The 27350-nt window shown below is 37.0% G+C and overlaps 2 protein-coding genes across 6 annotated transcripts; both read left to right on the top strand.

The window, feature by feature from the left end:
* Positions 1 to 986: 986 nt before the first annotated feature.
* LOC116262157 (SCA7 domain-containing protein SELMODRAFT_431321-like) lies at positions 987 to 16237 on the top strand. 3 transcript variants are annotated; one of them, XM_050079967.1, is made up of 13 exons: positions 987 to 1147; positions 1420 to 1506; positions 1761 to 1854; positions 2876 to 2922; positions 5176 to 5233; positions 7267 to 7380; positions 7916 to 8047; positions 9522 to 9627; positions 9923 to 10017; positions 12558 to 12689; positions 13451 to 13668; positions 15205 to 15412; positions 15911 to 16237. In XM_050079967.1, the coding sequence occupies exons 4-13, from the start codon at positions 2878 to 2880 to the stop codon at positions 15961 to 15963; spliced, it is 1161 nt and encodes a 386-aa protein (XP_049935924.1). In that variant the 5' UTR covers positions 987 to 1147; positions 1420 to 1506; positions 1761 to 1854; positions 2876 to 2877; the 3' UTR covers positions 15964 to 16237. The 3 variants fall into 3 exon arrangements, with proteins under 3 accessions (XP_049935924.1, XP_031497145.1, XP_031497146.1); XM_031641285.2 differs by lacking the exon at positions 1761 to 1854; XM_031641286.2 differs by lacking the exons at positions 1761 to 1854; positions 15911 to 16237 and adding an exon at positions 15556 to 15800.
* Positions 16238 to 22204: 5967 nt separating this feature from the next.
* Positions 22205 to 27018, top strand: LOC116262457 (tubby-like F-box protein 3). Of its 3 annotated transcripts, none has more exons than XM_031641860.2 (7): positions 22205 to 23204; positions 24316 to 24403; positions 24661 to 24790; positions 24946 to 25125; positions 25561 to 25968; positions 26716 to 26759; positions 26859 to 27018. In XM_031641860.2, the coding sequence occupies exons 1-7, from the start codon at positions 22839 to 22841 to the stop codon at positions 26966 to 26968; spliced, it is 1326 nt and encodes a 441-aa protein (XP_031497720.1). In that variant the 5' UTR covers positions 22205 to 22838; the 3' UTR covers positions 26969 to 27018. The 3 variants fall into 3 exon arrangements, with proteins under 3 accessions (XP_031497720.1, XP_031497722.1, XP_031497721.1); XM_031641862.2 differs by having other exon boundaries at positions 22208 to 23204; positions 25561 to 26044; XM_031641861.2 differs by having other exon boundaries at positions 22209 to 23204; positions 25561 to 26044; positions 26716 to 27018.
* The last annotated feature ends 332 nt before the right edge of the window (positions 27019 to 27350 follow it).

Genomic DNA, 27350 nt, shown 5'->3' with positions numbered 1-27350 from the left:
TTTCCGGCATCTCCAAACAGGTATTAAGTTCCCTGGGTCCCCGCATGAAACTTTTCAACGCAGTCCTCAGTTGCCCGTCTACAAACGCATAGCTGCTCATAGTTTAATAAATATTACAGAGAACTCCTTATCAAATGACCGGTGAATTGGTTGGTGATCAGCATCTAATGGGTTTGCCTCCGCTGCTCTCCTTTTTGTAGATCCCCTGGTTTAGGTTGCAATCCAGATACGTTAGTTCGGTTGAGAGAAGCAAAACTGAATTTTAGGTTGCAATACAAATCCGTTGGTTCAGTTGAGAGAAGCGAAATGAGTTTGAAACCTGAGCCTGAACAACTACAATTTTTGGCAACAACTAGAGATGTCAACACATATGATTTGGACTGAATATCCTATCAGTTCGTTTTGAAAAAATTAGATATAGAAAAAAATTTAATATTCAAGTAGAATATCAAGTCAGATTCGAATTTAATAAATAACATGCGATCGGAATTGGATATACATAAATGATCGTCCAGAGAATCAGATTTAGTTTTAAATAAATATCTTATATCAAATGCTAATGCGTTTTGGAAATCAGCCATAAAATTTTGGGCTTGGATTCAATGCAAATGTAAAAATCATATTCCGATTGGATTTAGACTGTGGATTCAAGTTCAGCCGAATATATGAAAAAACAAATACAATTAATGGTATATTGAATTTGAATATAATCCATTGAGACAATGCATCGAGTGGTTTGCACTTCACTCACTAGTTTAGTCGAAACTTGGATTCTGATTTATATCCCGATATATTCAGCTTATATTATCTGATATGTTTCATGACCTTTGTACGGGAATATTTGCAAGCGGGCGACGCACAGGCATTTCCATTTCTGGAACTAGAAAGCAAGAATGTAAGGTTTGTTCCGGTTTTTAGAAAATAGTTGTAAGGCAGGGCTTCATGGGAAAACTCTGAAAGTTAATTAAGTAGCCGGGGGAAGACCCGTTTGGTCTGTATCAACGCTGGTCATTGGCGTTCGATCACCCCCTCTCTCGTTCTCGATCGGTCGGTCGTCTCCGATCAATGCTATGCCCGCCAGGAATGGGGAGAATGGCGGCCATGGAGAGGCTTCTGGCCACCGGAAACTTCTCTGAGATATCGGCAGGTGCTCTTCTCTCGAGCTTTCTTTCGAATTTTGCATTATTGGGCTGTCTTTTGGTGCGAGAGTCCTTCGACCATTTTTCCGGTGTCTGTTGGTCGCGAGCGGTAGTTCTATTCGAGTTATAGGACCATTTGTTTCCTTTTCTTGGCGATCGTATCAGAAAGATTCGGGTCTTGACCGTGTGAATCTTGAGGGAGGGCGATCTCTTTTTCGAGGTGGTTGTTTCCGAAGAGCGCGTGACGATCGGGTATGGGTTTTATGTTTGTTTGTTCCAGAGGAGGCTAATCGAGAGAAACTGGCCGCGAAGACGATACACAAGGAGTTGAACGAGGCGGACGAAGCGAATTTGCTAGAAGAAGCGGGTGATTCTTCTTCTTCTTCTTCTTCTTCTTTCCTTCGTTTGCTTCTTTGTTTTTTCCTTTCTGCTATTGTGCACGGAGCTCAGAACAGGTTCTGATAAATTGGAACTCGTCGGATTAGTTCATTCTGTTAGAGGATAAGACTTGACGATGGTGACGTTGACGATGGATTGGTTACATGCTTTGATTTTTAATTTTTTTTCTTTACATGCCGATTCTTGCTCGATTAATTGATTTTATTCTTTGTGGAGTCGTAGTTGTTTCATTTCTACGTTGATCGTTGTCCCCTTAGCAAATTAAATTGGGTGGAGTTCTGTCGGACGGTGATTGGATCAGAATGCGGACGTGCAGGTGACTGTTGTTTCTATGTCCGAAGGGTTCTCTTATTTTTGGTGAATCATGGACATATATAGGCCATATGTCTGGTGAATTATGGGCATACATAGACCTATGTTAAACCTTATGTCTCTGGCGAATTATGAACATACTGATGGCTTATATCTGGAAATCGGCGTTCTAGAAATTTTTCCCTTCCTGGTTTCACTGCATTTTGGCATTTTTTGCCCATTACCTTAGATCGTTGTATACCAATTCATTGGTTATAGTCAGTTTCTTCACAAATTCAACCTGTAGAGATTGGTATGTTATGCTGCATTCTGCGCAAGTTAAGATACTTTGATTTTCTGCGAACATTTTTATCTTACTGATTCTTGCTTTATGGATTATCTTCTATTGCTCCTTCTTTTTCTTCTGCTGAACTTTTACTCCAATCATGAGTACAGGGATCGTGCAAGATCCCTTGTTGTTTTACAATCTTTAGGCATAGCTTACAGATCTCAAGAATAAGACCAACAGTGAGAAAAGGGTACCATGGAGGAACTTCTTGAACTGCATGGTGTGGACTGTGGAATGAGCATGATGTGGAGTTATCAACCTCGTATAAGTTCATGATGGCTGCCATGTCCACAGTCCATTTGGTGGTGGATCTCAGTTTGGAGTCTTTTCCCATCTCCAGATTCTCAACTATGTAGAATACTAACTAAGGATTGTGTAGTTCTCTACTATGCTGATAGCCCAACAGTTGAGCTGGTGATCTTTTATTTGTTAGATGACTATTTGACAGCATTGATTAGACGATTATGGATGACCCCTTAATTATAAGATAATGCTTTGTTGCGCAATTATAGAGTATACTAGTGAATTGGTTAGCTAGATGAGGTTTGTTGACTTGGGGGGTCACAAGCTTTATCTTTTTATTTTTTGTTTTCTATTTTTCCTGGCCTGTGATAATATAATCAATGATCAAAAGTTGAATTATATTCAAGAATATATTCAAAATCCTATCTCTCATGAACATTTTATTTTGTTGCAGATATGCATGTTTTTGATTGCAAGCCGATGAGCGATCCCTTGCATTTGGTAAAAGGAGTTGTTTCCATTTTATTGTTCTTTAATGATGCAATGTCTCTATAATTTTGTTATTCTAATATTACTCACTGTGTTGATACTTTTTTTTATTTTCAAATAAGCAATTTTGGTGTTATATTGGTAGCATGTGGTTATTGTGCGTTCTAAACTAAGTTTCTGAGACACAAAAGCTCACATCTTTGACATGCTTTCTTCCTGAAACTCTTCATACGTTTCTTCAAGAAAATTAATAAATTCTAGCTTGTTTGATCCGCTTACCTCATGTCCTGGGTTTCTCTGTCTCAGATTATAAGTAATACTTTACATGAGAATCCTAAAGTCAATGTATTCATTCTACAAAAAATCATCTCCCACAGTCATTTCCACTTCAGAAACAAAATTCAGTCTTCATGGCTATGATTTGCTAATAGTAGGTGGGGATTTTTGTATGTTAGAAAAAGACTATTGTCATCGCTGCTTCCCAAATCAATCTTTTTCACTCAGTTTCATATTAGTGTCATGAAGTAAAATTTTCAAAAGTCACTTTTTGGCAGTCCATTAGGTAGGAACTCCGGTTTTCATGTATCTATCTGTCCTTCATCCCAAACACTTATTCATCATTTTCTTTATAAATTTTTATTCTTATGTTTTTGGATACTGACATGCTTATTGACATCGTGATTTCATGGTCAGAGATATCAATAGAGTACTCATGATCACAAATCTAGGAATGAGCGAATGACATCCTAATCATCCTTGTCTGTGCATTCTTATTCTCTTAGAGATAAGCCTTGTGATGCATGACACAACATTTTCATTTTGATGCTTCATTCAAGTTTTTTTCTTATGTTCTGCTTCTGCAGCTTATTAAACATGTCCAAGAGAAATGGCTGAATAATTCTAATAATAGGTGACTTCATGAAAAGGTTCTCTTATGTTTCAATTGATTTGAATGCTTCCTTTGCTGCAGTCTTGAGACTAGGGTTTTCATTTAAACTTTCCATTGTATTATAGCAGAGGAAAATCATCATGGTATTAGAGCACTGGCTGCTGTTTAGACAAACCATATCATTTCTTTACCCTTTCGGCAGAAAAAGTATTGCCAAACTGGTGGTTCTCACCTACTTTTTTATTTTAGAGATTTCATACGTGTGCAGGATGAGTACTTCAAACTTCAAACTTCAAACTTCAAACTTCAAACTTCAAACTTCAAAATGCGTTGTGTTTTTGTATTGATTTCATTACTGTTGGGTGCTGGCATATATGGGTATGCCAATAATTTACATACTTTTGGTGCTTAGCTTACACATTTATCCAGTGGGTATTGGGTATGTATTTGCATGCATGTGCAACATACATCTTTGAGCTATACCCTGGTGATCTCCCTGTTGACTATAAGGATCCGGAATATATCTCTTTGGGTTGGTATCATGTGACAAAAGGACTGTTGCTATCTAATTAAATACATCCCTAAATGAATGCCTACAAAAAGTTATAAGTATACAGTCCAGGCACTGGGGAATCTTCTTGACATTCAGGTCTTTACATCCATTGCTTGCTTAGCATCAAGCACTGCCAGAAGCAGCAGAAAGAACAGGAACTGCTCATTAAGAATGACCACAGAAATGATGGAAAGCGACCTGCATGAAGTAGGAAAATGTGATTTGCTTGGACCATTTTGAAGCTAAGGAGAAGGCATTTTTAGTAGATGTTTTAGTAGAGTCGATTTTGTTTTAGGCCAAGGCAATGAAAAACAATGACTGAAAGAGAGCAAAAATCACATAATTTATTATGATCTTTCGGATTCATTTCTTCTGCAAAGGCACATACAGCTATTCTGGTAGCTGTTCCTGGTGTTGCAGGAAGAGCTTTCCACGTGGCAGACAGTTCTCAATTTGCTTTTGCTTACACTCTGAGTGAATGCATAAAACGCAGATATGCCATGAGACGTTTCTGTTCCAGCTGTTCCATAAGATGGAAGACTGGATTGTTGGATTCAAAATGCGCAGAACACGTGCATTGTGATTCCTGAGTTCCTTGTTTGCTTGATTATGTGGGCCCAACTGATTTTGGGAGTACTAGCTTTCCCGAAGAATTGTTGTTCCAAACATATCCACCATGGGACTCATTAATCAATCATTCATGAGATCCATTTGGTAACTTGACAATGCAATTGCTTGATCTGTAAGCGTTTTTTTAGTTAGATATGCAATTAGTTGATATTATTCGCCATTCTTGTTTTTAATGGAAACTGTCATGCTGCAGGTATCTTGTAATGCATGCAAGAAACCTGTTAAAGCCAGTCAATATGCAGCACATGCAGGTCCGTTGAATCGATCTCTATCTTTCCGTTGGCTTTATTGTGGTGTGCCTTTTCTTTTCCACTTTCATTTGGGAAATATTTTATTACATGGAAAATATCAGCTTGCATAACATTTATTATTCTAATCTTAATTTATTTTCTCTATCATATGCTTCGACTCTTTTCTCCAGTTTATAGATCTCAAAATTTTAGAGCTGGACCTGAACCCCTCGAGCTGTCTTTCCCTTTTGTTGCATTTCTTTTGATAGCATTTCATTTCCATGTTTCTGTTTCGACTTGAGTCGGGTGGCCATCACCCTGTTTAGTCAGTAGTGGGTCGAGACTAGTTAGCAACTAATAAGACCCGATCCCCTGTTTAAGGGATATATACTGAGCTTACTGGGGATTGAAAAACCTAAGACTAAATACAGTTACTTCTCGAACCTGGGATTCTCCTTGGGTGAGCGAGTGGGGTTAAGGAGGTGCTAACAAAATGTAAGGTTTTGTTGGTTTTTTCTTTATTACACAAAATTTTCATGCTTCAATTATGATGTGTCCCAGCCACAAGCAGTGCTTGAATTGATTGTCAAGTTGTGATTGTAGTGATGCTGTAGAATATTGATTGAGATTGTTGCAATGATCAAGTAAGGTTGCAGGAAGCAGAAACTTAGTGTAGTTACAACTTACAAGTGCGGTCGTAGTCATGTATAGCTTTATCTTGTAGGTTTGTTTTAGCATCTTTTAGTAACCTAGGAGGTGCTTGTGAAGGCAGTGAGTTTGAATACAGCAAGCTTACAGCTTTGCCTAGTCTGTGACTAATGTTGTATTTTTAAAACATATCTGGCAGATTAATATAGTTTTAAATGCTATTTGGTCAGAAGGTAGAAAGGGCTGGTTGAGTGCTTGCCTACAAGTTGTGCTATGACTCTTTTAGTTCAGCTATTCCATGTTTTGTTGACATAAACTTTGTCCACGTGGCAAGGGGTTGAACTAAATATCTTCAAGTGAAGGAAGGGCAGTAAATCAATGCCTGAGGTGCATCTCTTGGTATAAAATGGTAGGGTTAAAAGCAATGACAAGTTATTTACTAAGGTAGCCACTATTACTGCCTTAAAATTGGAGAACATTATGTAGAAAGATGAAACTTTGATCTGATTGGGCAGTCCTCCTGCTTCTTTCAAGGAATCTGTAACACGTTTGTCTATGGAGAGTTATTTTAATAAGTTTATTTTATTATGCTTAGTGGCTGAGAAATGCTTTTGCAGTGTGCAAAACATTGTTCTGAGGCTGAGCTTGCTTGGGAATTGGGAATTTCTGGTTCCAATTCATAGAATATACTGTAAATTATAAATTACTTGTATGAGCTGGAAACTTGCTTCATATTTTTAATGGACAATTTGAAACTGCTTCACTGATCACGTTATCTTTTTTTTTTTCCGGAGTAGGGCTTCTTGTGAAGGCTGCATTCAATTGCGCCAAGCGTGCACCTAGTTGTTCTGCTTGGCGACAAAACAATTTCATTGATTACCTAAGGGTAATGAGCTGTGATGTATTTGTTGGTTGATTCTGGTCTAAGCCCAAGTTCTGACTGCTTTTTAGTTTTCAATCTTGGTTCTAGTTGGATGTTGTTTTTTACTTTGTACAAACTTGCCTATGTCGTTGGACAGCTGGGGTCAAACTTTAGTCACATGATATAACTGATCTTTATCTTGATTTCTGCTGCGCCTTGCTCCTATCTTTCTGTTTCTCATTCTGTAAATTGTTGCAAAGCTTACATGGGGAACTGGGCTGTATTAGTCACATCAAATCCAGGTAAAGTGGCCTTTTTAGTTTTTAAGCGGAGAAACAGTTTAAGCCAATTATACAAAGAAGCGTTTGTACTGGTCTACATCATCTCAGCAAGGGCCTGATACAGTGTTTACCGAGTATTGACTAATTCATTCATTGGTTTCTTCTAGTGTTTCATAAGGGCATGAAATGAAACCAATATATTCTTGGTAAGTTTGCTGTTGCCTGCTAATATAAGTATGTAATATTTTTTCATAGTTTTGCAGAGAGATGTGGAGCATTGGTCTCTGCGGAAGATACTGGTTTGGAGCTTGATGGTGGTGCTGGACACAAGAAGCCTCCAAGGAAGGGCCGGAAAAAGGTCTTTGTTTCTCACGATAGTATCCTTTGTACTTTTCATACTCATTTTGGGAAAATTACTTGGACATTTCAACATGCTGCATATGGGCCTTTATAATGTGAGAAACATGTGGGCTTGGTTTTCTGTCATATCCCGACCTGTTCACATTGAGCTTTGAAATTGCAAAATGAGTACGTGAGCATGCTTGCCCCAAACTGTTCTGATATTCTGGTAATCCTTCTGTGAGGAATTGCCTTTCCACTTTTGGGGTTCAGGTGGGTATGGTGCATGCTTGCATGTCCATGGCCGTGCTGGCTTGACCCATTCAGCGATTGGTCACGGAAGCCACATCAGTTTATTTGCCAGTTTTATCTGGATGCCCAAGCCTGTATATTTCAAGATGGTGGTCAGCGGTTTATTGGCCAGTCTACACGCTTGGTCTTGCCATCTCTAATACTCTTGTATACTTGTGGACAAACTTGTCGTTTGTTAATGTACATATTCATGTTTGATGATCTGGTTAAGACAAATTTCTGGGTTGCTATACTTTTATTTAAATCCTTAGCTTTGTCTAGACCAAGCTGCAACGAACTTTGAGCAGGAAAGATCTGAGTCATTTGATGGAGATGATACAGCGGCTTCAGAAACTGCAAATATGGATGAAATGCACACTGGAATTGTCTCTTCACTCTCAAGAGATCTAAAACGTAATTGTGCCTACTGTATTCATTTGATTGCTTTGTTTGCTTCTGATTCCCGTGTTCATTGCTTTAGCATACAATATAAATTTGAAGGATGACTTTGAAACAGCTTCTGGTTTGTTTCCTCACTTGTTTCTGTTGAATAGAATCACATGAGTCTATCTATCTTTCAGGTGATCTGTCTTGTTTCAATTGCTTTTCGGTTGGGTGCTTATGTAAGTGAATGTAGTATGCATAAAATGCTGATACTGTGTGACCGGCATTAATTTTCTTCACACTTGTGATAAAATGCAGTTGTGTAAATATTTTTAGATGAATTTGCAATATGGGTGATGGCTTGAGTTCACTTACCGATCGCTAAACTGTTGCAGAGCGGGTATCTGATACTATCACCTAGAACCAGCTAGGGTTGTGATGCAATAAGAATTAAGATTAAAAGTAATCTTAATCCAACTGCACTCACAACTAAACTAAAACTAAACTTAAACGAACTAAAACTCAAGCAAACGAGCAAGGAACAAGAAGAACAGAAGAAGAATAAGAAAACACTTCATTTCTTTCAACTGATGACTGTCTACAAAATGATCCAAGGTCCCCTTCTATAGAGAAAGGGGTGGACTGCGGATCTGGATCCATTTTACAAATACTAAAAATTCTAATTGGGTCCAATTACAAAATTTGGTTATGCTTTCATCTTGCATCAGGTTGGGTCCTTCAGGTGCCGCAGGATGAATAACATAACAATGATGTAGTTGTTTCTATTGATGAGGATGGCTTAGGCTCCAACATTCAGTGTATAACTGCTATGATGTCTTGATAATAATGATCTTTTCTAAGTTGTAACTGGGGGAACCCGTATTCAGGTGTTACATTGATTCGTTAGACAGTTTCACTAGACTGAACACTGAGCATGGACCATATATTCTTTACTGCAGTCAAATGTATGTTCACATAGTTATATTCGTGTCTATCTAAATCATCCTGGAATTAAGTACATCAATTAACATATTTACACCATGTGTGAATGGCTGCCTCACTTGTTAGTTATATTTGCACGCCAGTAATTGGGAGTTTTAATCTTGGTTGTTAAACCACAGACTAGTCTGTCCAATCTTTTGACTGATCAGTCTAGATGGTGGTCTAGTGACTACCCCTGGCCTTAGGGTTTTTGGGGCCTGTCTCGGTGACTAGTCTGCCGACTAGGTCAACTAGTTGCTGATGTCAGTGGTTTGGGCCCCATAATTATATTCGGTTAGCTTCATTTTTTACTTTTCTTTTTACAAGAGTAGGATAACTTTAAGAATTTGTTACAGTAGTTAGACATGCTATATGTTTCCTGATTATTTTGAACTCTCTCTCTCTCTCTCTCACTCACACACACACACACACACACATGCACACACACACACACATTACTTGTGGTGTGTCTATCCTCTTTGATGGTTCTTTGGGGTTGATAACTTTTGTTGTTATTTTTCAGGATCCTCACCTTCCATTGATGGGGCCTTAGTAGGTGATGGTTCTGGAGTTAGTCCTGGAAGCACAAATCATTCTGGTGGCGTAATTTCTCCACTCAAGCGTGCAAGGTTATATGCTTTATCAAAGATCTGACATATAAACAATTTTAAGGATCTGAAGAAGCTGTTTGGTCTGGATTTTATTGATTATTCAATGTGCAGCTTGATTATTCAACCTTTTTTTGTTATATGATGATACATCTATTCCTTGATGTTGATTTTTTTTTTCTTTAGGCTTCTATATCTTGATGCTCTTCTAATTTTTCAGTTAATGAAAATTAGCAAGTTAAGTTTGTTTTAGCTTATATATCACTTCTGCTGCTATTGATGAGTCATCTCTTTTTTTTTTTGTTCATTGGTACAGGGCTCCTTCAGAATCCATGCCATCATCGGATGGTTTAGAAACACATTGTGGTGTAAGTGCAGAAACAGGACCATGCTGTCAGGGGGCTCATACCTGTAAGATATAATATGTATTATTGGTCATTCTTATGTTTATTTTTTATAGATATTTTTCTTTGGAATAATGTTCACGTGCTAGTTCACTAAAGTCTAAACATTCCTGCCCTGACTCCATACAACAATTATGTTGAGGGGCAACTACTTAATAAAAAGGAAAAGATGCTTAGAGGTTATGATTTGGAAACACAGTGCAAGTTTTGTGTGTATTCCATCACTAAGTTGCCTTTATGGTCATAAAATTGATCATCATCATGTGGAATTATGCCTATTAGCTTACATAGTCACATTAGTATTGGGTAATATTGCACATACTTGACTTTTCTGTGTCCTCTGATAAGAAAATAATCTGTTTCACAGTTTTTGAATTTTTTATGGATGAAGCTATACTTAAATATCTGAATGGTTGGATCAGTTAGAACTTAGAAACTCATTTTTGGATGTGCTGCTATGACCTCTAAGCAGGTTTTTCAATGATAAGGCATCCAGTAATGCATTACATACTTATTAAAACTTACTAATTATACTTTTAAACTGGCCATCGTTCTGCCTTAGAATGGCTTTTAATGAGTGAACTCTTGTTGCAAGGTTGTGAGTATCAGTGTTGGAGCCATATGGTTTTGTTTAGCTTTCTCTATTGGTTGGTTATTTCCTGTGAGTTAGAAGCTCATGAAAAATGTATAAATTAATAAAGAATGACATTTTCCTTGAATAAGGACCCCTTTGTTATGGCTAAAAGTGAACAAAATAATCATTGTTGAATGTTATGCTAATAATTTCTCCTAAAGTGAATTCTGCTGTTTCTCACTCAAATAGATTTAGTTGCATTCTTTTCCTGGGCATCATGGCAAATTGAAACAAATAAATGCATATTCTTGGTGAACATGACGTCCTGATAGTTACAAATCAGGAGGCACTGTTGTCAATCATTGTAACATATATCGTGTACGTGTATTATATGGCGAGGAATTTCTCGTGTATAATATGGCAAAGTTGTATATCTCAGAAAAATCTTGGCATTTTTTTTTTAAAATAAAACATTTAATAAATTCTGAAAATTATAAAAAATACAAATTAATAAAAAATGCAAAAAATCCATATAATACGCATTTTTTCACGTTTTTTTTATTTTCTGGCATTTCTTTAAAACAGATGCATCTAATTGCCGTTTTATATGGCTGACTTATTTCTTGCATATTATACACATTCTTTCGAATAATGCACGTTTGTGACAGTGCTGTCAATCACTTCATACAAGAAAATTTAGGCAATAGGATCTTAATTATTTTACAAGTGTTTTATCATGATATTGCCATACCTAAGCTTCAAATTTTACTTTAATATTTCCGTTTCTTTCATGGTTCTTTTGTTTGTTTTTATTTGCTAGTTTTTTCCCATCATATTCTTCACTTTCTTGTGGCCGATCGACATACTTATTCATATCTTATAGCTATTGGCAAACCCGTTCCTACTTTTAAGCATTCCATATTGGTCTTTGACGTTAAATGTGTTAATAGGAACTATTTTCGTTCTAGTGAAATAACACAAGTGCCTGGAAAGAGAAAAGGTAGAGTTGAGGTTTGGCCTAGAAGCAATTTTCAAATTGCAGAAACCCACTCTGTTAAGTACATAACCATGGTAAGCTTCTAACACATAGGTAATGTATTAAATTGAGGTAATTGTCTTTGTGAGGAATGGATTTGTCAATTAGTTACAAGTTAGAATGAAGAAAAATCCCCTTCCATTACTCCATCAACTTCACCAACGTGTTTTCTTCTTGTTAATATGTTGATCGTTCTTTTAAAGGTAACCACAGTTACGCTGTTCTGTGTGAAATCTAACTGGAAATTTTTCTGTTGCTAATATTGATGTTTGTGACTGAATATGTGACATTGATTTATACACTGGCCACTTGTCTTATCAAGCATTTATTTTGTTTTCGTCGTTTTTTTTTTTTGGTTAGCAACTCTAATGATCTTGTTACAGTAAGAGGAAGATGCACATGAAGTGCTTGTTGATTATAATGCCAAGTTCAACTTAGTTCTAGTTTATACCTCTTTGCAGTCATCTTTGTCATATGTTTCAACATATCAGCCATTAGTGCGTTCATGGCTTTGACATGAAGTGGTGATGCGTCCTTTTTTTTCTTTCCTTTCTTGGCTGTTCAGGATGACAGCAGTTATGTTCTCCTTGGATTTTGACACGAGTTAGATTTCTTTATACGGTAAATTTCACCTTTTTTTATTTGAATTTTGAGTTAATGTCGGCTGTCTCCTAAAGTTGGACAAATCTCCATGTTGCCATTATAATTGAGAAAGCATAATGGACTCCATGTTGTCACTATAGTTGTCAAAGTCATAGTTGACTTATAGTTTGAGTCAGCTTTCTTGTTTTTGAATTTTTTATATTATAATAGTTTGTGATTTGTTGGTGTGCGATAATTTCCTGGAAAACGGACGAGTGCTTTTATAAATGTTCTTGTTTTCACTTTCCGATCGTCTGTCTTTGTGCTGATGAAAAGGTTATTTATGTCATCTTAGGCAAAATGCACTCAGACTCTTCAAAGCGTTCTGCTGTTGGGGTAAAGCAACCTTATGATGCTGCCCTAGGGCGCCAGAAACCGAGACAAGATCTTGAGCATGAACCAGCTGCAAAAGCAGATCATCTGAGTGGTAAATGCTTTGCTTTCTTTCCTGCAGTGCTTCTCTCATAAATGAAAAATGATGTTTCACAAATGTTCACTTCCTAAATTCAAAAGAATGAGACAAAAGACTTCGTCCTTCTGAGGACTCATCAGTTGTGCTTAACTGTAACTGTCAATGAATAAAACAAGTCCTTCCTGTCTAACTTCATGATGCTTTTCTCATTGTTGAGGCCATCATTTGCTTGTCACCTGTGGGTCCTGTTTCAATGTTCCTTTACTGGATCTGGACCCAGCCTCCATCTGTTTTGATGCTTACTATGTGGTCACATTCACGTGGATGGATGAGATAATTGCATTCTACGAAACTCATTTATTGGAAGTATGTGCACTTGTTGATTTCAGAAGATCAAGAGTTTGAGGTTGCTTTTGATAATTTCTTTGTTGGATCATCTGGAACTGATGACATGGAGAAACTTTCTCTGAAATCAATTAGTTGCACAGGGATGGACAATTCATTTCTCTTCCAGTGATTCCGTGACTCTGATACAGTTTGTCAGACTATTCAACATGAGGGGGGCTGGGTTCAGGGAAGTGTTAAGACTTAAGCCAGGAAAGTCATAATTTGCCAAAGGCGCACCCCTTATTTGTTGTCTAGCTGATGATTCCTTTGACAAATTTGACATTGTTGAGATGTCTTGGCTGCCTGTAGTGAGCCATTCATCAACATGCTTGTCATTGAACATTGTGTTCTTGGTATTAAATATCACAAGTTGTTGTGAACTGTATCAGATGGGCCAGTACCACTTGCGACCAAAGTATATCATTTGCAGAGAAACCATCAGCTACGGGCAGCACTTGGTCATCTTTACCGTGAAACGATAGCTAAGGAACATACCAGTGATTCTGTGAGCCCAAGATTACTAAGAAGCAATGGCATACCATCTCCACAAGTTTCATCTCCCAGCAATTTGTTTAGTGAGACACTGGAAGGCATGAACCAAAAGAAGGTGCTTGGCTAGTTTCCTTATCATTTGCTTATGTATGTCTGACAATATATTGTTTCTAGCCGTTTAGAATATAAAACTTGCAAGGAACAGATTTTATCCTTTTCCCATGTAACTTTGTTTCTTCTTCATTATTGCCTATAGAAATATATTTCTCCTGCACTTGGTGGGAATGTAGTCATACCAGTTTCTAGGATGTGTGAGCGCAAAATCAATCTGCAGATGGTTGCTCATTCTTTTGCAGAAACAAAGTATAAAAATAGGTGATAGGGAAAGAGAGAACATGTATTCGGCATCCCAATTCACTACGAGGGAAGTGGTGAGTTAGGAGGCAGACTGCGTTCCCTTTACCATAGAGAGTGCAGAGGCTGTGCTCCTGAAAGAAGCATCCAGAGAATTCGAAGCATGAAGCAAGGGACAAAGGGAAGATCAGGGTGTAATGGGATGCTAGCTGAATATATTCCTAAGAAGGGTTCCATAGGTCATGCAAGTTTTTATTCACTCCTGTGCATGGTCCTTTGTGTTTGAGCTCAAGAACAAGAGGGTTGTGCAGGTTGTGTTCGTTACGACCATGAGATATATGGGAAAATATTGTTTTCTACCTTGCACAATTTCAAGGATTTTCCTGCTGCAAAAGTTTGAAGTTATATTGACTGAAAGTGGAAGAATGAAGCAAGGGAAGATCGTGGAGTTAATGGGATGCTAGCCATGTATATGCCTAAGAACGCTGACTAGGTCATACAATTTTTACTCACTGGGTCACTGCTGTGCATTGTTCAAGCTGAAGAACAGATGGTTGTTTAGGTTATGTTTATCACGAGACACACACACACACTTTTGGACAGAATATTTTCTACCTTGCATGATCACTAGGTTAGCAGCTGCCTGCTACCTGAACTCATGCACACACTAATCCTCTCTAGTCTAAAGTTAGGGTTAGTCCTCAAAAGCCAAATTCCATTCATATGCTGGGTGGTTCACCACACCCTCAAGTGTATATAAGGTGAACTTACCTACATATGGGTCTGATCGGTTTTCAAATTTCATCAAGGCAGCAACTTATTTTTCTCATAAAGCTTCTAAACCATGCCATATTTTCAAAATAGTTTCTAATGACTATCACAAGGCTTTTCCAACTGCAAAGTTTCAAGCAGAATCATAAGCTGACTGGGGCTGGGGTAACTAGTTATTTACTGTGTGCGTAATGTAAAACATAGTGCAACCATGTAATCTTATCTGCTATTAGTACAGAAATGTTCCTCACTGTGTGTTGCACTACACTAATCTGTATTTCAAATGCCTTTAGATGCGTAGGCTGAAAATTATGTGACATGCACATAAAAGTAGAAATTTTGCAAAACAAATACTATATGACTTCTTGTTAAACAATCCAGAAATATTAAGGTTGTGACTTCCCTCTCTTCCTTAGTTTGAATAAAGGTAGATCTTTCGTATATCCTTTATGTAATTAGGAATGTGGTGTAAAGTTTTTCTGAACATGTTGACAATCTCTGACAGAAGGATGCATGCATGATACAGGTAGTGCGAAAACCAGATCAAATACTGGCACAAAGTTCAGAACTATGCTTGGGAGTGTCCTCTGGAGGATATCCATCAATGATGAATGTGCCAAATCAGTTCCGTGACAATAACTTTGCAAGGCCTACATTGCCTGTGGATAATGGTTCGATGGGCATGATGAGGAAGAGTTATATTCCTCCGCCTTACACATTTCCTGTCAATCCTGGTACTTCATGCTCTACATAACCCAACTCCTTCATCGTATTAGAAATACTATTGAGAACTCGTGCATGTTATTCATGAATTCTTTATCCATTGATTACCTTTTTGTCAATATGTCTTGTCATTTTTTGCATTTCTTTTTCTCAGTTTATTGTCCAACTCCAAGTGGAGTGCGAGATTTCATTTCACCGTCATCTTGAAGGTGGCAAACAATTTACATGAAGTTGGGCACGTGAGAAATTAGTCAGGCATTTCAAAACTGTGCCCCTTGCTTGTAAATATTTGAGATGGATGGATTGTGGAAAGCTGTCAACCTTTCTGTTTTCTTCGTGTAACTGTCCCTTTCTGTGGTTTGGAATGCTCATGAAATGGCTAATGCTTGGGTAATTCTGAGAATTTTGTGATTTGTCATATTGGAAAAGGCATAAATCATGCGAACTGATATTCTTTACATATCTTCCTAAAAAAGTATGTCCTGTACTGACAATACTTCATCATACAGGTGCGACGTTGGGGAACATGCAACAACCAAATGGCATTATGCCCGTTGTATAGATATGTTAACCATCAGTCTTTGCTGGCTTTCTCAACAATTAATTGACTTGGAGGAGGGATGGCGCCGACTTTGCAGTTTTTTTTTTTTTTTCCCTAGATGGGTGCAGAAGAGGCACCGTCTTAGTGTCAGTTAGTAGGGGAGGGAACTAAGCGTTTCTGGTTCTGTGGGCCGATGAACCACTGTGCATTCTCAGTAACCTATAAACAGATGTGAGAAACATTTAGTTTGTAGACCACTTAATTAAGGGAAGCAAAGAGTATCTAGTTTGGGTTTCGGTCGTCCAAAATACTGTTTCGTTTTTTGTTTGTTTTTGTAGTTGTTTCTGCATATTCATTTTAATTTTTAACTTTTATACGTGACTCTGACAAATTCAAACCTGAGTGGGCTTTACTGAGAGGTTGTTCGACAGTAGGGACACTTTATGTGTGTGTGTCTCATAAATCAGCTCAAGGATTAAAGATTAGGTTAGATTTGTGGAACATTAGTTATAGTGTTTAATGAATCTATTCAAATTTTTGAAAGAGATTCATAAAACATTCACAAAAGGGCTGTTTGTCATTAGGATGGTTGTGTGAGCGTTAGAATCGTTAGGGTAAATTTATAAAACTCACTGGTCTGTGGCCCATTCCCAATGAGTAGAACCGTATGATGGTTTAGAGTGTCTGGAAACTCTGTTCAGGATCTCAGGCAGGAGTATTGACCTCTTCACTACCTTTCCTCTTAGCCAGGGTACATTAATTCTTTATTGATAAAAGTGTTTTTGGGAGTAAAAATTTCACCCCTTTTCTGAAAAGACAAAAAGAAGCGTGTATTTATTTCTCCCTCGCCAAACAATCTCTTTATGAAGCCATTGCGATGGGCAGGGCGGGACACTTCGTACTGCATGCCCCTCCCATCCCATGCCTTGAAATGAAGGCGCATTAACAAATCTGGAGCTGGCGAAAGGAGCGTTTTTTTTCCTATTTTGGTCCAATTCACACTTGCAGATTTGATGGGTGTTAAAAATGCAACATTTCTTTTTTAATCCCATACTCTCAAGTTCGTTAATAAAAAAAAAATTTCATCAAGCAAACTCCATGTCACAGTTGAAGATCTGATTTTCATATCCGATTTTTTCAGAAGTTTCTATGGACATCTGATTAAAATCGGATATATTAACATCTACTATGTCATGGTTGGATTGGAACAGGTCACAAATGGATCTTAGAGGTTTATATTGAAATCAAACCCGGTGCTCTAAATTCGACAAAATCTTCAAATTGAATCCAAACCAAATGCATTAAATGTCAGATCGAAATAAAAATTCGGTGGGACGAAATCTTCAACTTTAAATCCGGACCATTTGGGACCTCAAATTGGAGTGCGAGACCACTAACTTACATTTATTATGCCCATATATGGGACGGCAGGCAAGAACAAGACAGTGCAGGGCGAAAGCAACCCTTTCTTTCATCGCCATCTAAGGGATGGGCTTTTGCTCTAATTTCAAACGCATGTCTTATGTTTCTGATTTCTTGATAAACGCCTCATTTTTACTGAGAATTGTCATATGAAGGCACACCTTTTCCCTAGCTCTTTAACTTTAGTTTAGAAAGGAAAAATTGGAAACTATTAATGGTCGCATTTTTCAACTTGCCCATGTTGGCAATCGATAGTAAAAAAGAGGCAGGCTCGTATCAAGAGAACTGAAAATGTGAGGATCATATTTATAATTTCTAGAAGAAGCAAGCCCCTAAGTACAATTTTTTCCACAACCGATCCGTTTTTACTGTATCACATGGAGTTATGTGTTCCATTTACTACCTTACTCTGTTTGAATTAATATGGAAAAATGAAGATGTGGTTCTCTTGTTTCTTTAAAAAAAAAAAAATCTGTCAGTTCTTATCTCTGGTGTATAATATTCAAGTTCGTTTTAATAAGATATTCATTTTCATTTTGGCTTTTCTGAGAATAATATTTACGCGATAAGTTGTTACATAAGACAATCAATGGATTATTTATCCTGATTGAGTATAAACCCCAAGAGTTACCAAATATATATATATATATATATATATTCGTCGTTTTCTTTTTTGTTCTCGGTGTATTAATTAAGGAGAGGAAAAACATAGTACGTTTATGGCTTCCAAATTCAATTTTTTTTGAGAAGCAAAAAAAAAAAAACAAGAACATTTATCTATTTCAACCTAAACAGAATTTGAGACCAAATAAAATCGACGAGAAATTCACCATATAATAGCAAGAGGATGAAAGTCGTGTGGCACCGACAGCTTAAAAGAAACAAATTGAAATGCTCATTGTGCCTTTGTGTAATTTCTTCTAAATTGTAATTGGAAAGCAGCCTTTAGCTTTTTTAGTTCTTCCTTTTACAGGGGATCGCTTGAAAAAGAAGCTTCGGTTTTTTGCCTTTTCATTGCTTGAAAGGGAAGCCAAGTTTTTTCTGGTACTTTTGAGCTTTTTGACATTTACGTTTGACTTGTAAACTTTTTTATATTTACTGGCACCAATTCCTCTTAGAATCCAAGATTTTTATATTTACTATAATTTAAGGGACATTTTCATCATTTTTGCAGAGATGTTTTTAACTGGTACCAATTTTGCCTTTATAGAAGAGCCGTCTTAGATTTAGTCGTATGATAATGTAAGTTATTCTACAATCTCTCATATCTGTTTAATTTTTTAAATTATAATAAGTTCTCTATATAAAATATTTCAAAGAAAGCCAAAATTTCTTCATTTTTCCTTTTTGATTGTTACAAAGAGCTACATGTCTTGAGAATGTAGCTTTTTGTTATAAAAATTTAGGTTTATTTTTCTGACACACCCCTCACTTGTTGGAAATCGATAAATATATTCCCCACCTTTCTTCATTGACAAATCAATCCACAAGAGATCAAACAATAGTAACATTTCGATTTGAAAAAAACTTTGCCTTACGTCAAAGTCGTCAAACAATAGTGACAAATTGATTTGACTAAACACGGGTCAATTTAATGATTTTACTAGCAACGACGCCTTTACGTGCAGTAGGTTCGATGTAGTAGGTAAAACATTTATATTATATATAAAAATAACAACAAAGAAAGAAGAACGTAACGAAATGTAGCTTTTTCAAAGATGGTAGGTACACTTGTCTACGTATGTACAGGCAGCTTCATGAATTTTATCCTGAAATTCACAGTGAAAATCCAAAGAAATGATTCTTTCTTTGTTTCCACGTCTTCGTAATTTTCCCCAAAAAAGAAAGAAAAAGAAGCCTGTTCCTCGCCATGAATAGATTCTCTTCATTCTTCAAGCAAAAAGAAATTTACTGTCAATTAAACGCATTTTTTGTGAAATAATATGCATTTTGCAACTAATTACGAAGCATTAAAGTGGTACCATGACAAATCAAAGTCTAAACGAGAAATGGCCATCCAATTTTTCAAATTTCATAATTTTTTTATTAAAAAAAAAAGAAAAAGAAAAGAGAAATGCTAGTGGGAGAGTAGATTACATTACAGGAGTAGGAGGAAAGCATTAAATTCCAGCGGTAGTCAAGTGGGTTCTCTGGATTGGGACTGTGAGGTGTTTATGAGGATGGCCCATGCTTGTTGACCTTTTAACATGACATAACCACTACTACTTCCTTTCCCATCTCTTTCTTTTCTCTGCTGCTCCCATTCTCAAATCAGGTCTCGTCAAAAAGTATTTGAGCACAATACTCATAGAATCATTCAACAAATTCAATGCATTAGACAAAAACATGGCTCCCTGTCTTTGATTGTTCTTCATGTTTTCAGCCTCTAGCCACAGATCTCTATTGGAAAAATGTAGCAATATCTTTAATCTCAATTGCTTTTTTTTGTTTTCCCGGTAATTTTAGCATTATATATATATATATATATATATATATATATATATATATATATATATATATATATTCAATGAATGGGGAATCGGCTATTCAAAATCACTCAGCTTATTCATTAGGGTCGTTTGATCTATCATGATGAAAGTTTCACATAAAAATAAAGAAAAAATGTGTAAACTATTATTAAATAATTAAAATGCCCATCACACTTTTTTGCTTATTTTTCTCTCAACTATCCATTATTAATGAATCAGGCTCATGAGTGAGTGGGGTTACTCTCAATAGCCAGCATCACCGTCAATTATATATATATATATATATATATATATAAAAGGAGTACTTGCAGTTTTTTTTTTTTGAAAAAATGGTCAAAACGATTTATTTGATACAAGTGATATTTCAGATCATTTTACTAGTTTGTACATAGAAAACGAATTTTCAAATCATAAAACTTGGCACATTACGGGATATTGATTTTTTCAGACATTAAAATATTAATTTTGATGTTTCAGATATATGATTTAAAACTTACCTTCGTGTAAAAAATGCATGTATGTGAGAATTAAGAAGAATACTTTGTTCCTATCTTTTGTGCCACGTGTGTATTCATTCTGAAAATTCCCTCACGGGTGTTGGCACACATGCAAACACAAACAAACAAACAAACAAACAAGCACAGGGGACAGCCAAAAGTTAATTGGGCACAATGGCACATCGTTTTTTGGAGTATTCTCACGCGTACGCACAAAATATTTCGCAATTAATCTATAATTTGAAAAAAGAAAATGCAAAAAAACAAAAAAATCTTACTATTTAGGTTTCAAAAAGTTGGATATTGAATCATTAATTGACGTTTGTATAGTCACTAAAAATTGACTAGTTGTGTCCATTTTATTGATTTGTTTACTACGGAAGTGCGGGAGACCAACTGTATGTTTATGATTTTTCTCAGAAAAAACGTACGAAAGTGAGTTCCTGCCTTGTTCAGACAGTTAATTTTGAAAAAGTGTGAAAAAAAGATTTTTTCGTAATTTTTTTTCATTTATTGGTTAAATTTTAAAATCTGTTACCCCCGTCCAAATTCGTCCTTAAAATTTATTCAACCAAAACAAATCCATCCTTGCAGTCATAAAAACTGTGAGGTATAAGAAGAAAAAGAAGGATGATTTTGAAATCTAATATATATATATATATCCCATCCCTCAACCTTAAGTCATCACGGTCCTAACAAACTTCTTAAATACTAAAAAAAAAATTAAATGGCGACTTTGGCAGTCATGCGATTCATTATGATGAACAATTCATAGTAAAAATAATGAAAAGTAAGTGATGGACAATTTTCATCATCTAATATTAATTTACATTTTTTTTTTCTTAGTTTTAGAGTCAGTCATACATTCTTTATCAAATTCAACTATATCGTTATTTTGGGCATGCCAACAGGAAATGGTAGATTATGAATTTGGCATGTGAAGTATTCGCCTTTGAATGTTATCTTTGTAGCGTTTGACTCACGAGAGGTGTTTGGGCAATGTGACATCCAACTCTTGTGACGCATTAACATCATGGCGGCCCACCCATCCGATCACCAATAATTAATTCACGTCAATGGGAAAGGAAAGGAGGCGTTTGATTACAATGGACCTAATATCCTAGGTGATCTACGATACTGAGGTCTTATTTTTCAAATTTGTAAATTTTTTTAAAGTTTATATATATATATATATATATATATAAAGTTAAAAGGGTCTACCCCACTTTGCTCCGCCCCTACTAAGAACTTCGGCTCTTAGTTGAGCAAAATAGGATGATATACTTCTCTTACTCACCTAAAACTTTTAGGTGTTATAAATCTCCGACAACAAAAAACTTCCTCCCCATCCCAACAATTTTTGGTACAAGGCTTTTGAGTTGATTAATACTGAAAGTCCGAAGCGTGGATGCTTGTTTTTGGCTAAATTTGGTAGAAAATTCTGCCAATGGAAAAGTAAAGTTCTTCACTTTATAATAATTTGTGAACATTTATTATCATGCTAATGTAATTAATAACTTATCTCAGAAAATGTGAAAGATAACAGTTGGTGGCAGTTTTTGTTTTCAAGATGTATGAACAAAGTTTCCAAAATATCTGGATATTCCTTCCTGCGTATGGCATCCGGAGGCGTTAAGTTGGAAAAACCACGAAGAACTGCAAGAGAAAAGTAGTGGACGGTTCTAGTCATTCAAGAAAAAGTTTCAGATGGAAAGGTAATTACAAACTAAGCTGAAAGTTAAAACGGCAATTAATGATGGAGAGCCTCTGTTATTACAAGCCATCCCCTCTCCATTTTCCTGTCTTTTTGCCATTTCCTTTTAATATATTTTTTTCCACGTAGCAGAGTGGATGAGCAAAACGACGCCCGCAATAAACCAAGGTTGGTCGGAAACCCTAAAGCTCTCCTTCTCTCCTCTCTCTCTCTCTCTCTCTGTGCGAGGTGGAGGATGTGTTGATGCTGCGAACTTGTTGCAGTGTCATCAGCTTCTCTGAGTGAAAACAGGAGAAATTAGCTCGAATTTGGCTTCTGTCTTTCTGGTTATGTGGTTCGGCCGAAAATTTGTGTTTAGCCTCCTTCAGGGGTATCCGGAATGAAGGAATCGTCGTTTGCAAGCGAAATCCTTTCCTTTTTTGTGCTGCTGAGCCTCCAGAACGAATGATCCGACTGAACACTGAGCTGCTTGAAGGCTTCTGCTGCGAACTTTGATCAGTGATTGGTTCTTTCTGCTTTGTTTGGCTCAGGAGGGTTAGCGGCTTGTAGATTTTTCTTAGGACTTGTTGTATCGATATCTACTTTTTTTGGCAGTTAGTTATGTCTATTCTCCCCCAGATAGATCTTATGTACATTACAGTGGATTCTGGGGAATAGTGGTGACTTTGTACATAAAGCGATTGGGATGGGATATTGTAAAAATGTGGCAATTTAAAGTGTTTATTTTGTTTGCTGAAGGAGAATTCGCTTAGGAAGTGGGAGTGGGAAACGGAAATGTCTTTCCGGAGTATAATTCAAGAAATGAAGGGTGAACTTGGGAGTATGTCTAGGAAGGGTTTTGAAGTGAGGTTGGGGTATGGGTCAAGATCTAAGGCACACGGCGGGAGCGCGGGATGTGGCGGAGACTCCGTCCACGGCGAGAATGAGGGCCCTAATAAGCAGAGCTGTTGGGCTAATATGCCGCCAGAGCTGCTGAGGGATGTGATCTTGAGGGTTGAGGCAGCTGAGGACACATGGCCGCCCAGAAAACACGTGATCGCCTGCGCCGGGGTCTGCAGGAGCTGGAGGGAGATCACCAAGGAAATCGTCAAGACGCCTGAGATATCGGGGAAGCTGACTTTCCCAATATCTTTGAAGCAGGTCCGTCAAAAGGCCATTGTGTTTGTCTGTTCTTTGTAGAAAATTTTGGCTGCTGATTTTGTTTCTTGTGTTTTGCTGAGATGAACAACGTTTGGGTAGCTAAGGAGGTTTTGGGCTTGCTCTTGGTCATTTTGATTAAATGCATCGGATTGTTCTTACTTGTTAACACATTACTCGACTGGATGTGATTGCTTATTTTTCCACTGTTTGTTGGAGTAGCACTTCGATCTTGATGCGAATCTTCATTTTTAATCATGCCCGTTTAGTCTTCCATAGTCAGAACCAAATATAAATCTCTTGGGGCTTAGGAAGCGGTGAGGTATTTGCTTTGAGTGGTTTGTGAAAGAACAACTGATGTTGGTGTTCCTGTACCGTTAACAAGCCTTTTTATTTCTTGAACAACAACATTTGCTACATTGAACAGTATGTATTCAATTTTTTAAAACTTTTCTTTGAGATCCTTTTTGTTTAATATTCAGTTAATGATGGTTTATAGCCTACTCCAATGCCCATTTCTGATCACCATTGAGAGAATAAGCCTTGGATTAACTTCCTTGGTTTTCAAGATATACTTGCATTAGCTTTAGATGTTCTATTGGGCAGTACCTCGGAAATTATCTCTTTTTGTTATCTTTGGACTCAACTATTATGTTCCTGGTATTTTCTTTTCATATTTCTTAATTAAGAGATGACCTGATGACCTTAAAAAATGAAGTATTGGCAATATGCAATGTTGGAGGTTTTCCTTTGTCGGTTATGTCAGAAGCCACATCTAGAATTAGGTTATCTATGCCTTTATTTTTTATGTAAATTTGAGGTCCCAGGAGCTATTCTGTGGTATGAAGACGAAGATGATTTTGAATTAGATGATTAGATCGATCTTTGAGCAATCTATCAATCATCTCTTGAAAACTTTGAAGTGAACTCAAGTGGCCTTGAGTGAGCATTTTGTGCAACTTGCTCTGTGAACTTCTCTCATTGGTGATTGTCGTTTGATGGTTATCAGCAAAGTTTCTGTCACAATTGCATGAATGACATGGGTGTCACCTCATCTTTTGTTTTTCTGTTATTTCATATGTGCTGAAGAAATCAGTGATTTTGCTTTTTTCAGCCTGGCCCAAGAGATGCCATGGTGCAGTGTTATATAAAGAGGGATCGTGTTGCTCATACCTATCGACTCTACCTTGGTCTCACTGAAAGTAATCTATCTTTAACCTTTTCTAAATTACCAAGTCTTTTTAATTTACTACATCATCAGTCACTGTTGCCTTTATTGAAGTTTTTTCTATTATACTGGTTTTAATGTGGTTTTCCCTGTACTTAGGTCTTGACATGTCTAAAGTTTCTAATAAGCTTTTTAATGGCATTTTGTAAAGCAGCGAAGCAGTCTGTTCCAAGATTTTCATAAAATTTCATCTTGAACTAATATCCGTTTTGGATTGTTTACACTTTACAGCACTGGCGGAAAATGGTAAATTTCTTCTTGCAGCAAGGAGGGTTCGGCGCCCAACTTACACTGATTATATTATTTCTTTAGATGCTGGGGATATGTCCAAGGGAAGCGGTACTTATATAGGGAAGTTGAGGTGAGTTCTAATATCAAAATCCTTCTTCACTGAAGACCAATGGGCTGGTTTCTCTGCTGAAGAACTTTATCAGTGTTACTGGTGTGGATTTCTTTTTTATCTAGCGTAGTCTTTTTCGGTGAATGTGAATTAACATCTCTTGTTTATGTTGATAGATCAAACTTCTTGGGCACAAAATTTACTGTCTATGATGCACAACCTCCTCATGCTGGAGCTGTGGTGACAAAGAGCCGGTCAACACGATTGGTTGGTTTGAAGCAAGTCTCTCCAAGAGTTCCAGCTGGGAATTACACTATTGCCCATATTTCTTATGAGTTGAACGTCCTAGGTGCCAGGTACAAAACTAACTTCAGATCTATCTACTAAATGAAAGGAGAAAGCAGAATAATTACTCCTTTCAAGTGGTTTGGTCATTGTTAATACCTTATGTGTTATTTACTTGAAAGTTCCTGTTACTGATTGCCAGATTTTTGCATTTTTTGTCTTGTGGCTTGCAAAATTAACATTTGTCGCTTAGAGGATCCACTGCCCGTTTTTAGTTGACACTTGAAAGATAGCTGAATTTTTTAGTGTTTAAAAGTTTTCAGAGTTTTAACATTTTAATTGAGCAATCTTTTCCCGTGATGAAAATCACATAAGTAACAATATTTTGTGCAGTCAATGGTCATCTTTCGTTATAGCTAAAAGGTCATAGCTTTTATTGTTTGCTTTAGATGTATTCAATGGTTCATATTCTTGAAATTGTTGACATGTTCAATTCTAAAAACCAGGGGACCAAGGAGAATGCATTGTGTTATGGATGCCATTCCAGCAACAGCAATTGAACCTGGTGGCGTTGCCCCAACACAGACTGAGTTTCTGCTCAATGGCCTTGACTCCTTCTCATCATATCCTTTTTTCAGATCTAAGTCTATTCACTCAGAAAGTTCATTCTCAGGCCCACTATCTAGTCGAAATAGTGCAAAAGATGGAATGCTAAGTTTGAAAAATAAAGCACCAAGATGGCATGAACAGCTGCAATGTTGGTGCTTGAATTTTCGTGGGCGTGTGACTGTTGCTTCAGTGAAGAATTTCCAGCTTGTCGCATCACTTGAAAACACTCAAGTTACTCATGAGCATGATAAGGTTCTCCTGCAGTTTGGGAAAGTGGCAAAAGACTCATTCACGATGGATTATAGGTACCCTCTTTCTGCTTTTCAGGCCTTCGCAATATGCCTCAGCAGTTTCGATACCAAGATTGCTTGTGAGTAAAAGGTAAATATGCACTGTTTCATCTGTTTTCCGAAAGATTGCCTGCCTGCAATAATCTATAAGTGTTCGGATGCTTGTATTTCATGAGTTATAATAGAGGCTTATTTTGTTTCTGCAAGAGATACGAACCTTACTTTATCTTGAAAGAAGTTTTTCTTCTGATAAGAATGTATAATTTGCTTTGAGAAGGTTCTTGCAACATCGTGGCCCCTAAGTGTATACTTTGCCACTTGTTGACAAGCTCTTTAAGTAGCTGTCAACTGTGTTGTGCTTCATTATAATTTTGTTCTTTCTGCTACATGCTTGGTTGTAAGCAACAAGTACTGACTTGGATTCTCCCCCCGTCTTACATCCGGTGGACTTACTAGAAATAATGTTTAGTTGGCAGAATAATCAGCAGACCCATCACTTTCATCATCCTTAATGACTAAAAAGAAAAACCTGCTAAACATTATATATATACATTTTGAATTTCACAAAAGATAAATTCAAAACAAAAACTGAATAAAGCAGAAAACGATTGTCTTGTTCTTCTGTATATGATATGATTTGATTATGTGAGCATGATGGTGCTGGAATGCCTCAGATGATTGAGAATATTTTTTGGGATCATTGTCATCATCTTTTTAGAATTTGGTTCATTATCTTAATGGGCAACTTTTGTATAATTTTAGGTTTTGGCACGTGGCCTTAATTCTCACCAACGGATGTGCTCCAGGTTGACTGTTGACACCACCTTTTTATATAGTTTCTGGAAATTGGTGCATGCTTAGGCACATGCACTTGTGTGTGTACATAACCTTTGGAAGTATCTCAGGCTGCTGTGCTGATGGACCCATGATCAGCTTGTGTGGCAATTCCTGGAGTTCCAACTGTATGCTTTCTCTGTTCAATTGGACAGGTTTGCAAGAGTTTGATTTCATTTAACAGTGAGGGTTGTAAGTTGTAATTGTATTTTCATGTCATTCTTGCTTTCATACTCTTTTTGTTGGTTTGTCTCCTATTTGAACTTGCAGTTCTCATTGGAGTAGTCTAATTTTAGAGAAATGAATGTGATGCACGGTGAAAGCGAGCCATATACTACCATGATTTGGAAGAACATCAACATGGTCGTCCTCATCTACAATTTGGATGGCCGCACACACACACACACACACACACAGAGAGAGAGAGAGAGAGATTTTTAGGGTCTATTCTTATCTTGCTGATAGGATTTTCCTTAATTTATGAGCTCGCCTTTTGGTCATAAACCTTGTTATGAACATCCTCACATTTCTGAGTTTTCTGATATAGGCAACGCTCTTGTGGA

Source organism: Nymphaea colorata, chromosome 10 (genome assembly GCF_008831285.2).
Source record: "Nymphaea colorata isolate Beijing-Zhang1983 chromosome 10, ASM883128v2, whole genome shotgun sequence".
NCBI classification, from domain to species: domain Eukaryota; kingdom Viridiplantae; phylum Streptophyta; class Magnoliopsida; order Nymphaeales; family Nymphaeaceae; genus Nymphaea; species Nymphaea colorata.
The sequence above is the reverse complement of the archived record's forward strand: the minus strand, read 5'-3'. Positions and strand labels throughout refer to the sequence as shown.

What these genes read in the sequence shown, in the direction of transcription:
- LOC116262157 (XM_031641285.2), top strand. Translation starts at nt 1,066, where the DNA reads ATGCTATGCCCGCCAGGAATGGGGAGAATGGCGGCCATGGAGAGGCTT. An exon ending in ACTCTCAAGAGATCTAAAAC is followed by an intron (nt 8,048 to 9,521) that starts GTAATTGTGCCT and finishes GTTATTTTTCAG; the next exon opens with GATCCTCACCTTCCATTGAT. An exon ending in TCTCCACTCAAGCGTGCAAG is followed by an intron (nt 9,628 to 9,922) that starts GTTATATGCTTT and finishes TCATTGGTACAG; the next exon opens with GGCTCCTTCAGAATCCATGC.
- LOC116262457 (XM_031641860.2), top strand. Translation starts at nt 22,839, where the DNA reads ATGTCTTTCCGGAGTATAATTCAAGAAATGAAGGGTGAACTTGGGAGT. An exon ending in TTGAACGTCCTAGGTGCCAG is followed by an intron (nt 25,126 to 25,560) that starts GTACAAAACTAA and finishes TCTAAAAACCAG; the next exon opens with GGGACCAAGGAGAATGCATT. An exon ending in CACCAACGGATGTGCTCCAG is followed by an intron (nt 26,760 to 26,858) that starts GTTGACTGTTGA and finishes GAAGTATCTCAG; the next exon opens with GCTGCTGTGCTGATGGACCC.